This window comes from Malaya genurostris, chromosome 2 (assembly GCF_030247185.1).
Source record: "Malaya genurostris strain Urasoe2022 chromosome 2, Malgen_1.1, whole genome shotgun sequence".
Taxonomy (NCBI): Eukaryota; Metazoa; Arthropoda; class Insecta; order Diptera; family Culicidae; genus Malaya; species Malaya genurostris.
The window spans coordinates 334,642,316-334,655,794 of record NC_080571.1 but is presented as its reverse complement, the minus strand read 5'-3'; the positions used below and the strand labels follow the sequence as shown (position 1 = coordinate 334,655,794).

General features: G+C 35.8%; 1 protein-coding gene across 10 annotated transcripts in view; it reads right to left on the bottom strand.

Moving 5' to 3' along the window:
• LOC131431658 (stress-activated protein kinase JNK) overlaps positions 1-13,479 on the bottom strand; it is a 212,401-nt gene continuing 198,922 nt past the window's right edge. For all 10 annotated transcript variants that reach the window (XM_058597495.1, XM_058597491.1, XM_058597497.1 and 7 more), the window contains one exon: positions 1-3,643. In XM_058597495.1, the coding sequence (XP_058453478.1) occupies positions 3,506-3,643 (138 nt within the window). In that variant the 3' untranslated portion in view covers positions 1-3,505. The remainder of the gene's footprint in view (positions 3,644-13,479) is intronic.

The following is a 13,479-nucleotide window of genomic DNA, read 5'->3' as shown; positions in this document are numbered from 1 at the left end:
TAATTTTCAATCAGTTTTTATTTCGTCTGTCTTATCATCAGTTTTTATTTACGTTTTCATTTTATTTCAATTATAATGTTATTTCAATACACTTTTATACTCACATCACTGTCTTCATCAAACTAACTTTTGTCCTTGCAGTTCAGGGTGCACATTTCACGTGATCCCGCAAAGCCAACCGATCTTACATTCTCATGGTTTGACGTGGCAATTTCCTAAGGTCTGATTTTCTGATCTGTTTGCTGGCTCGTCGTGTGTATGTGTATGTGTGTATTTCAGTCAGATATCTGAACCGCATCCCTACTAAACTCAGTAGTAAAACTATTTGTTTCCCTTCACTTTGCCGCCGACCTCATTCATTTGTTTTCCATTAGTTAGTATAAGTATAGTTAGATTTCAATATTTTTTACCTGGTAGTTACCTCTTGATCACGCTTTCTAAATTTTGTGTGATTTTACTTAGCTTTCCGGGAGCTGTTTTTTTTTGTTTGTTTTACTTTTTGCTTCTGAGGCCCTTGTCTGTACAACTCGGATCCTTTTTTTTTTTCATATTACAATTACGTTTTAGTTGCTGGATGTTGTTCAACTTAGATCATTTAGAGGAAATAATTCTTTAGATGACCAATTAGCTTTTATTATACTGTCTGATGTTTTAGGGATAGGATAAAACAAAACCAAATCGTGCAAACCGGTTAGAAAAGTACCGTACGAATGACGAATGTGACAGGAGTGGCAAAATTCTTCAAAGCGCTTTCATTCCAATCAGTATTTTCTTTCTTGTTTTATTCTATAGTTGCTTGGACGTTAATTGTTTATGTGTTTTTTTTGTTTCATTTTGCGTAGCCAAAGTCGGTTCGTTTTGGTATGCATCATCTAACTTGTGTTGTCTTGATACTGAACAGAAAGGCAGTTTCCCCTCGTACTGCTCTGGCCGCCGAAACTGCAGGAAACGAGAAATCGGAAAAAGCGATTGTCACTAATTGTTGTTTTGTTTTTCATCAAAGCAGTTTTGTCATTTATTTTCAATCCTTCACGCGAAATGACTGGCTAATAATATGCATAGAGGGTTCCGAGCTCTCGATTTATTCTCGCCTTCTCGATGAATGGGGGAATATTAGCAGCTCTTGATAAGGATTAGAATTGTGTTTTTGTATGTTTTCTTGTTGTATTTTGTTGTATCATTTGTGTTTCTTTCTATAAAAAGGGCGGATTCGTAAAACTGTTCTTTTACTCGTGATCTTCTTTCAGCGTATGTTTTTTTTTGGTTTCTCATAGTATTTGCTTAGAAATGACAAATTGAATGAATGCTTCCTAGTTTCAGTGTTTGTTTGTTTTGTTTTTTTTTTGGATCATGTAAGTCAACAGGAAAAATTCAGTATTTAGTAGAAGATTAGACGTGTGCTCGATATCAATTGTTACTTAGCTCAGATAACTTTTGATAAATAAAAAAAGATCACCGCGAATAGAGCCTTCTTCTAACGAAGGCTACAATTGATTTACTCTGCGATGAAACTCAGTGTTGCATGTGGGCGCTGTGACGCTAATCATCAAAAAATGATTAGAGCTGGGTTTTAACTTTCTTGATTACTTGTAACGTGTTATGGGATGCACTAATTGCTATATGGTTTACTTTGTTTAGACTTTTTCATCTAGATTTGTTGTATTTTTTGTTTTCTTGCATTATTATATCATTACTTATTTACATGATTCCTTCGTCTACCTTATTTATTGTTTGTTTACTCAATGTTTGTATCAATAACTTTTTAAATCATTACAACAAAGTTATTAATAAGTTTTTTTTTAATTACTTGTATTGATTAGAAATGTCTGTAAGGGTTGATTTCTATAGGTTTTAAGTACTTGCGGGTACGTTTTCTCTTTTCTCCGGGATGAATATGGCAAATTGAGATGGCAATAGAAACTTCAATTTAGTTTTAACCTTTTTTTTTAAACTACGACTTGTTTCTAGGTGTTTTTCCATGTGAATGTGAATGTATTTCGACACTTCTTGTTTTTTTTTTGTCACCTTAACTCGAATAGAGGGCAGTGTTGTCTAAATTAATGTACAGATCAAGGATTGGGATCAAAAGAGTCTACGTAGTACGTTTGCCGTACCGTGATTTGGACACGTGACAGAAATGAAAAAGCATTAGAAAATAGAGTGTAAGGAAAATCGGTTACAATCTTAGCTTGCCGCGCATTAACCTGAGCATCTTGTGTTATTGTAATAGGCGAACGAAACCCATTTCAATGAATCAATCTAATAAATAAAAGCTACTTACCATATCACATGCATATGTCTTCTTCCCGTATTGGGAGAGAAACGCAACCTGTAGCGACCACAAACACAATAAACGTGAGGATGATAGACATTCGTTCCAATTGGAACACGTTATACTTTTGGACTATGTATGCAAAAGGTTCCACAATTTAGCTGCTGGCTTTTAGCTGTACTTTATAATTAATGTTTCACTTCAACAATTAAAAGCGGTCTACAAATTGTTTTTTTTTCTTGTTTCTGTGCAACTTGTCTTCTGATGCTGATTTGAACTTCCGGAGTACCAGACTCTATAATCCTTGATGGAAGCGTATTTGTGTTGTAATTTGATGATAAAATTATTGCACGTTTTGACTAACTGCTTGGGTTTCTGCCACACAGAAGTTGGTTTTATTTTCCTGTCCTTAAAGTACTCGTCGTCCCTTAACTCTGCTTCCACAAAACTCACTCACGTACAAACGAACTGTCACGATTAATTCTAGGTATGTCATGCCGTTTATTCATGCTTGATTAGGAGTCGTTTACAACTGTAATAAATATTTACAAATCTTAATTTTCTGTTTTCTTATCAAACCAACTATCGTATGTTAGAGTGATTTGTGTGTGTTTGCTTTTGCGTTTAATGTTTAGTAATGATCTTCACAGCGCGCGGTTTTCATCTTCTTTTTTCTTCTCTGTTCTCAAATACTTTTTTTATATTTTGTTTAGTACGACTTTTTGACCCCATTTCTGGCGAGTAAAAAAGGGAAAACAAAACGAAACCATTCGTTCATGTTTGTTTGTAACGATTTGCTGATTTTCTTTTTTTTTCTCATTTTCTTCAGTACCGGATGAAAACATTTAACTCTCGCTAATGATGGTAGATGGTGGCATGAATCGGAAACTGCAACTATTTGGATGATAGTATCAGAGGAGGAAAATATTAATATTTGTTGCTGTCCCTAACAACACATCGGCCCGTAGGTAATGCGTGCGGGTCCATTAATACAGTTCACTTTCTAAATCTTTTCTTAAACGGTAGTGGTATGGTTCTGAATGCCACGGTTGTTACTGTCTTGATAGGGATTTCCGCGTTACCGCAGCAGAACAGCAACAATGAAGAGGAGGAGATCTATCATGCGATCGGATTTCCGCTCGCTCAAACTAGGCGCTCTTCGCACATGCTGGTTGCTTCCTGGTGCGAATCCAGGAACACCAGGTTCGATTCGTTTTATTGAGCCGACGATTTCTACCGCGGGGTACCTTCACCGTCGGCCAGATTATTGCGGGCCTCGTATTCCATGACCTCCTGGTAGATGAGCTCCTTCCACTGCTCGACAGTGTGCTCCCGTTCGTCTACGCTGTGGTCGTATGGTCCCGGAGCGGGCTGTTGGAGAGTGAGAGTTAGAGGAAAACGAGATAAATTAATAATAAAAAAATATATTTTATAACAAATTTTCTATCCTACCAGAATATTAGAGATTTTTTCAGTGAGATTTTGATAGAAAATAAACAGGGTGGCAAGTGAATTGCAGATTTCAATTTCCCGGTTTTTTTCGGTTTTCCCGGTTTTCTGAGATAAAAATTCCCGGTTTTTCGGAATAGGCTCAAATCGCCCCTGTTTAGTTTTTTTTAAACATTTTTTAATTCAAACTTTAAACAGATATCCCATGTCCAAAAAGGATCATTATAATAAGCCCGCTAATTGAGGATTCAAATACTTTCCAGGCATTTTGATGTATAAATAGAAAATATTCATTATAACATGTGCATATAAGAAAAGCATAAAGCCTTTTTCAAGTTATTCAGGGGTTTTGGTTATACGTAACCGATTTCTTCCGAGTGCATATGACAGTTTCTATTATTTTTTTGGTATACATACATATGATTGAAAATAAATCAATAATGAACAACAATCCCAAAAACGGACGCCACTCGGAAAAAACAACTACAATCTATGCTTGCAACTTCAAATCATTTTGCACAGAGCTTTCTTCGCTTCTTCCGGAAGTGAAAGTGGAAATCTCAGTTCGGTGGGAAAATTATAAACGGCATGATGGCCAAGGATGGCTTATATCGTAATAAAAAACGATCTCTACCAACTCTTCAAACGATTCAATCAGTGCCATCAAAGAGAGACGGATATCATCTCAGCAACAAAACACCGTCATGGCTCATATAACATAAAATGGACACCAGTGCGAAAGCGAATTTCTCTCGATGACCTAATCAGACCTGTCTGAGCATCACGGGTTAGCACGCTGCTGTGGGGATTCTCTCTGAAGCAACAAACGGTCGCTTATTCCCGTTTTGTGATCCGATTCTGTACGGGCAATGCGATAGAATCATTTTACTATTGCCCCTTATTCTAACTATGTGCATATAACCATTGTATAAGTTGTATCTCTGAAAATAGCTGGGAAAGCTCCAGACCAGGGTTTTGAAATATTGTGTATTGTAATCTAGGATGAGAATCATCAAGTCGAATTATCTGCGATAATTGTCAACTTGCGATTCTCTCTTGGATCATTGCTGGACTGAATATATTTTGTTAAGGGCTGTGAAATACTCAGAACATGAAGTGGAGCGAAGAAATGTCGAAAAATTCTCTCACGGTTCATGCATTGAGAGACAGCGAGTTCTTGTAGCATCTTCTACCAGATTGAAAATGTTGTATACAATGTAGAGAAATATCGAGCCGCTTTCTGCCAAATTATCGACAATCATCAACACTGATGATGGCACAGCGAATCTAACATAATATCGTCATTGCCAGGGCTTCGGTCAAGGTACAAAAAATTGTTATATGAACATATACTGTTTAAATTATGTCGCTTGCAAGCACATCTGTTCAACGAACGATACCATCAGATAAATTATCATCATGTGATTGTGATGAAAACCATAAAACCATAAACATTATTAACAAAGTCTTGTCAGACCAAAAATTTGAAATTTTCATGTAATAGAATTGAATTTAAAATCATTAGATTTATGTATACCTAATACCGTTTTCGTTTATTGATCAGAGCAGCCCGAAAGCTGACCCAGAGTCGCCCAAACAACGTTTGATATGTTTGTTTTAGCAACCTGAGGTCGCTCTAGATCGGACTCCAATCGCGTAGTTTCGCTCTGGCAATTTTCTCGGGTCGCACCACGCATCCCTGCCAGTTTGTTTATTTTTTCTTTTTTTCATTAGTTGTTGTTTAGGGCGCGTACCACGTGTTCGTTTTACTCGGAGTCAGACTCGCCCGTGTCTAGGTTCAAAAACGAAAACGGTATAAGATTTCGCAAAACCGTTCGGCTGCTTCGATTTGCTTTTTTTTTCTCTAATGTATCTGTTAGTCAATAAGCATGTTTACGATTTCAATGAGTTGATGGGCAAATAAATCAAATGATAGCTGTGAAATGCACAATATAACGATCTGTTTTTTCCTAATAGGATTCTAAATGCTCGTAGAGTGATCAGAAAAATAATCAGAAAGTACGAGTTCTTCATGATGAACTCTCCACTGGCTTTAAATCAGTTTTATTTCCAATAGCCTAACTAATTTAGCTTCTATGAGTAATCTTTCTACAATTTGTCTGATTCTAGCAGATCAATCAACAACATTCAGGGTTTCAAATTAAGCAATGATTAGTTCAATTAGTTATATATTCTACCAGCTTAGAACTAATCGACTAGAATACTATCGAATGTAAACCCTGAAATTGTTTTGGGAAATATAGATATAGTCGTATATAATTTAATTCATTACTTTATTGAAGTTCCAAAAGCTCCAACTAAATTCAATTCACCTTCATTTACATCAATATAAACGTTCTTGCGATCCTGCTGTGGAATAGTTGAGGACCTTTAAAAGAAAATTAAACATAGATTCACTGAACAAATCAATCCATTTTCTAAATCTCTAAGATTCTATACTGGTCCTCAGAAATCAGTTTTAATAATTTTATTAAAAATTTTACCTATGTTACCTTGAGATTTTGCCATAAATTTTGCAGGTGTGTTGAATACTTATTCAAAAATAATTTAATAAAAATCCAACAGATGTATTAAAATTATCCTTATTTTTCAAAATGAGCTTTCATTATGCTGTTATTGATAACAATTAAAAAACTCTGATGCTTCCTGTTTGATTTGAAACTGCCTGCAAGTCTCTTAAAATCGTTAGACGAGGCATGGGGTGTTGACCCAATTTCCAATGGACAATAAGTTGTTTCAACACTTGTACTGAACATTTCGCTCAAACGCAAACCTGGGTATTATCTCCTACTTTTCAATTGTTGAAAAAAATCATTATGCTAACAACTGTTACTCATAGGTGAACTAGTAATATTTTTCCCGGTTTTTCACTAAAATTCCCGACTTTTTCCCGGTTTTCCCGATTTTCCCGGTCACTTGCCACCCTGAATAAACTATTAATAGAACAATCAAAACATGCGTTCATATGCAATTCGTGAATCATTTTCTTCGCGTTTCACATTCGGCTCATCAGTGCTTAAAGCAGTTCAAATTAAATTCGTGAATCAATATTTTAACGTCTTTAGTATAGCCGCTCCTCTCAGTGGAAAACTTATATCATTGACATACAGTAAAAATATCGGCGACCAAAATAGACTGCCTTGTGGAATTTCAATTAATTAGGTTTTTTTTTCCTGAACACAATATACTTCATTGAAAAAAAAACTGTCTTATAAACTGATTGATTTTTTTTTGTTTCGATTATAAAAATTTCATACCTATGCCCCCCCCCCCTCTTTTCCTCTCCACGAATTATTTTTTTGATTCTTGTAGTGGTTCAATTATAGTTTATTCATTTGTTTTGTTCTGGGAAAATCCCATTGGAGTTAGTTTCCAAAAGGCATAAAACCTCCTCATTTTTTGCATAAACATTACAATCATCCAAATAATACATTTTCCTTCAATGTAGTTCATTTATAGAAAATAAAACCAATTAGGCAGTAACCTGAAGAACGATCTACCACAAAATTAGCCTTACATACATTTCGACGGAAAGATAATAAATCTAGACCAATCAGTTTGCTACGGTCATGGTACCTCGATAGGTTTGAACAATATCTCAATGGAAGACGACGGAGAGTGAATCGGACTATTTACAGGACTATAAAGCTCTGAAGTATTTAACCAAATGTATTATATATCAATATGGATCACTTTAACGAATCCAATACAAATCGAAAAAGACATCATCTCGTGACGAAAAAGGCTATTAGTTCAGTCATGTTTAACAGTTTGCGTTTAGGGTGCACCCAGAAGTGAAATGTCTAAAATAAATGAGCATGATGCCCGCATAGAGGTGTAAACTTTTTTATATTTTAGTGTGTTTTTTTCTGACGAAATTAATATCGCTTATAAATAATGTAGAATCACGCTTTTTTAGACCTATCGACCTATCACTATCAAGAGTTATAAAGTAGTATTCAACTTTGCTCATGAATGTTATGAATAGTGCTGAAAAGTCGAAACCTATAGGCTGTGAAGGCAATGTTTTACAGATCGCTTCTGATATATAGAACAAAATTTAACTAAAATGAACGGTGTATTACAAGTTACTTTGATTGCGATACTTTTTCCATTGCGTTCATGACATTGCATTTAAATTAACTGCACATTAACTTTTTTCTCAGGAAAAGTTAAAATTTGAAAGAAAATTGTCATTTTTATAAATTGTCTATGAATTAAAAGTACGTATACTAAGCGATCTGCGCTTTGCTGTGAACTGTTTGCGAATAGTTTAAACATTTAATCAAAAATTGAAATTTTGATATTTATTTTCTAATAAGTAGTAATTTCATTCAACAGACGAACCATCCCAAAATTCGACAAATAGAAAGTTTGTTTAATACTGAAAAAATATTCATGAATGAAATGATAGGTGAAATACAGTAAGCATAAGAAATAACTTGTTTTTATGACTTATTTAAGACTGACCCAGAAAGTATGGGCGCAATCAAAAAACAGCTGCCATTTCGCAATGGGTCAGAATCTGTCAATTTTTATGGCTGCGTCGTGTTGTTTACACTCTTCTCTAACCACTTGTGCAGTTGTTTATTCGTTTTCATTAGTTTGTTCCGAAATGCGTGGACTTTCAGCAGAACAACGTCGAAAAATTGTGTACAAATGGTGCACAGAACGCGGACTGTCACTGAGAAAGATAGCAAAAAATGGAAGGAGTAAGTGAAAAAACCGTGCGAAATGCAATCAGGAAGTTCGATGAAGATAACACCTTTGAGGATAAACCGAAAACGGGTAAAAAAAAGGTCCTGCTAACCCTCAGTTGGATAAACGTATACTGAAGGCGTTCGAGCAAAAGAAGGAGGTTTCAGTTCGGGATGTGGCCAAAAAAGTGGGCATTTCGAAGTCAAATGTTCTTCGTGCTAAAGAACGTTTGAATCTTCGAACCTATAAGAAGCAGAAACAACCAAAACGTTGTCCGAAACAAGAATCATCGATCAGGCCGAGGGTTCGAAAGCTGTACAATATGATTCTTGATGGAAATTTGAATTGCATAATCATGGACGACGAAACCTACGTGAAATTCGATGACAAATTTTTGCCGGGACCACAATATTATACGGTGCGAGAAGGGCAAGTGTTAAACCAGTCCGAGACATCGATTGAAGTCGAAAAATTTGATAAGAAAGCTATGGTCTGGCAAGCAATTTGTAACTGCAGTAAGATTTCGAAACCCATCATCACCACTGCTTCAATGAACAGCGAAATATACCTTATTATCAAAAAAGAACCGGAATTTTTATTTTAAAATTCCCGCGCTTGTCCAATCGGTAAACTTTTATTCTCTCAACGTTGGCAACACTTCTATACACATTCTGTCAAATTTTAACGCATATCGTACGATTAGTTTTTGTTTGGCGTCTATACAAAGAAGTTTAAAAATTTTCGTATGGCGATTTTTATAATGGATGAAAATTTAGAACAACGGCTCGCCTTCGAAGCGCCATTCGGTCGATTGTTGTGAGGTTTCGACGTCATATTCATAGATCCACACCTCATTACCAGTTATGATGCATTCGATGAAAGTGGGGTCACTACCTGCGTTGGAAATCATCTCTTTGGCCACATCAACACGACGCAGTTTTTTGAATGGAATTCAGCTTTTTTTGGCACCAACCGAGAAGCGACGCGTTTCAAACCCAAAACATCAGTTAAAATGTGTTCGGCTGATCCATAAGAGATGCCCAACAACACAGCAATCTCTCTAATCGGTACAGAACGATTTTGCAACAGGATTTGCTTCGCCGATTCAATGTTTTCTTCAGTAACAGATGTTGTTGGACGGCCAGGGATCTCATCATGACCCAAGCTTGTACGACCACCTTTGAAGCGTTTATACCACTCGTATGCCTGTGTTTTTCCTAGACACGATTCACCAAAGGCATTTTCTAACATTTTCAACGTTTCGGAACACTTAAATCCATTTACAACACAAAATTTGATGCACGTAGGTTATTCTAAATTTTCATCCATTATAAAAATCGCCACACGAAAATTTTTCAACTTCTTTGTATAGACGCCAAACAAAAACTAATCGTACGATATGCGTTAAAATTTGACAGAATGTGTATAGAAGTGTTGCCAACGTTGAGAGAATAAAAGTTTACCGATTAGACAAGCGCGGGAATTTTAAAATGAAAATTCCGGTTCTTTTTTTATCATAAGCTACATCAAGGAATGTTTACAAAAACGACTTCTACCCATGATTCGAAGCCACAAGGATCCTGTTGTCTTCTGGCCAGATCTTGCTTCTTGCCACTACTCGAAATCAACGGTAGAATGGTACACTACCAAAAATGTCACTTTCGTCCCAAAAGACATGAATCCACCAAATTGCCCACAACTTCGACCAATTGAGGAATTTTGGGCATTAACGAAGGCACATCTTAGGAAACATGTCTCGGCAGCCGAAACCATTCAACAGTTCGAAAAAGATTTGAAAAAGTGTCAAAACTTGTCGCCAAGAATTCTGTACGGAATACAATGAAGAACGTTCGCAAGAAGGTGCGCCAGCTAGTCTATAATGGCTAAGTAGCAAATGTTGAGAATAATATTCTGTTGTTGTAGTCTAATATTCAGTGGCGTCCCGTGACAAAATTGACTAGTTGTGCACTGCTTATGTGGTATGATAGCAGATGTAACAGTTCGTTGTAAGTGAAAACTAAAGATTGAGGAATAAAGATTCGCTTGTGTTTTTCAATACAATGAGATAACGATATACTTTCGGGTGGGATTTGTTATTAAACAAAAAAAATATCAGAGATTTTTTATTACACAAAAAAATCTCATGTGCACGGAAAAGACACTAAGACAGCGACAACAGATACTTGAAATTTTATGTCTGATGTATATAAGTCTGATGTAATTTCGGTACTATTCAGCCTGTTTTTATCGAATAAATGAAGAATCCAAAAAAATAATTGAATTTGGATGGGGTTGGGAACGCAGTTCATTCCTTCAATTCGACCGGTTGAGCAGTGCACGAGGTGCACATGAGGACGAGACGCCACTGCTAATATTATCAGTATATCGAATAAAATTTGAATATCTAACACTTGTGAATTATTTTCAGCGAAATCAAAGTATTTTCTGGGACAGTCTTTATAAGGGTAATCTTTGGCAAACTTAAAAACAGGAAGGTTCCTACAAATTTGTGTTAATTTGATTAAAAAATTTTCCGATGTTATCTTGAGACTTTGCCATCAATTTTCAAGTATGTTGAATACTTATTCTAAGCATCCAAATTATCCTTAGTTTTCAAAATAAGCTTTCATTGTGCTGTTATTGATAACGATTAAGAAATATCTGGTGCTTCCTGATTGATTTAAAACTGCTGTTAAACCCGCTAAAATTCGTTGGACGAGATATGGGGTGTTGGTCCAATTTCCAATTTTATGTTCAACATAGATACAGATATGAGATAATAAGTTGCATCAACACTTTTACTGAACATTTTGTTCAAACTCAATTGAGTATTGTCTCCTACTTTTCACTTGTTGAAAAAAAAATCATGATGCTGACAACTGTTAGTCATCTTTGAGCTAGTAATATTTTTCATGGTTTTTCACTAACATTCCCTACCTTTTCCCGGTGAAACTAAATTACTAACTTCCCGGGCTACCTTGGTATATTTCTCCTGTTACAGGTGTCTCAAAACAGAGTCTGGCCAGCCATCACAATAAGCTTAGTGAGACTGGCAACAAAACATAAATAACCACTAGTAAAATTGTTTTTCAAACAACTTCATGTATTATTTTTGTTTCGTCTTAGACGTAACTTCTAAGCATATGGGACAACAATTGGCAGTGTAAAGCAAAAACTGAAACACAGAACGACGATTAGAAAATCTTCTGAATAATCGTCTAAAATGCAGCCAATTATGTACGGAGTAGAAATATTGTCGCAACTACTGTATCGAACGACAATACTATAAATTATAAATTTTATAAAAATTGATTGATATTTTTATCATTCGCAAAAATTGTTTTATGAAGTCTGTTATAGTTCTAAAATACTGCTGGCTTATTGATTCCTCTCACCAGAGGCAACCATAATGAGTAAGTAAGCGATGTACAATTCGCCTGGAAGGTGCAAAGCATCTCTTTGGTTTATTCACTCAAAACATGAGCACTCAAGCTTTTGAAAAACGTTCGCATTTAAAAAAATAGATGAAAATTGCCGATTTTTCATGAGTTTACCATCACCCGCAGTGACGAAACTGCCCATGCAGCATCAATCATAGTAACCCATGAGTCTGCAGACAAAATTTGACAGCTCTATCAGTCGAACTCTAACCGTAATGGCAAAAAACAGTAAAGTAACTCCGCTCAGAAGTGTGAAAAGCGTTCAAAGAACACACAACAAATAAAAAAATGTTTGTGTACCAGGGCCGCTTTTACAGAGGGGCAGTGGGGACATGTGCTACCGAGCCGACGGCCCTTGGCGGGACCCGCCGAGCACAAAAAAGGTCATTTAGTTAGTGAGGGGCACACAAATAAATTTTGGCCACGGTCCGATTAATTTTTTGAAAGATCAAAATATGGAATAGCCCTGTTTTCGCCCCGAATGACTGTTTATCATTCCTACATGTCAAAATACACGATTAGAAGATTCCTTTTTCGGAGTGGGAGAAGTGTAGCACAATTAAGCCAGAACCCTAGGTTTTCTCTTACTCGGACGCAGTGATGGTATTTCACTAGAGTAATACACCACACGGAACGACCGAAATTAGCTCTGCGCCTAATTCGTATTACTGTTTTTGAATTAGTTGATTTTAACAACAAAATTTCCAAAATAACTATAAAATTAGTTAAAATTTAGAATTTACTGTGCTGAAAAAAACTCTTATTTTTAGAGTATGTGTTTAGTTGGCGAATATTCTAGACACAAACCAGCAATATTTCGATCCAACACGAAATTCTCATTGACAACTAATTTCGTTATTAAAATCAGAAACTTTGATTCTATTTATCTATCACCGTCATTACTGAAGGACAGTAGTGTCAAAGCAAAACAATCCATTAAAAAGCTAAAAGGGACAGTCTTGTTGAAACTGCTCGCAAATTGTTTAGATGTTTTTCGCATGTGTTACGATATATCCCTATATAAATTTCTAAACCGATATGTAAAAATGACGTAAATTGTTAGTGGAAAGTGTATTTATTCAGAATTTGTGCGCAGTTGAAGCGATTGTGGGTAATAATGTTTTTACGGGAAACAGTGAAGTGAGTTTCGAATGTTGCACTCTAATTGTATACGTCAAATGATGTTTTTTTGTATCTTCTCATTCCGGGCTACGCCGTCCGGTGTACTACTTGTATTCGGTTTTTGTTTGCCGAGTGCTCAAAGTTTTCAGTGAGAGAGTCGATTTTGCGAAGTCGAATGAAGAAAACAGCGATTTAGAAGTAAAATTTTTCAAAAAGAAGTTTATGTTTCGCTTATGTCTTTTTCTCCAATACAACATCGTATTTATACCTGCAAATATAGAAAAGATAACCGCGACTGAAATTTTTTTCGGTAGTAGTGTGCCATCTAGTGGCTAGTAGTCATTACGGTGTTAACGTTTTTTTCGGTGACAGTGCGCCACATAGCTGCAAATTGCCGAAGCCAATTCAACCATTTATGTTGGTTGAAAACAACGTTTTATTTCTCTAATTCAACTAAAAAATTAGTTGAATGGAAAT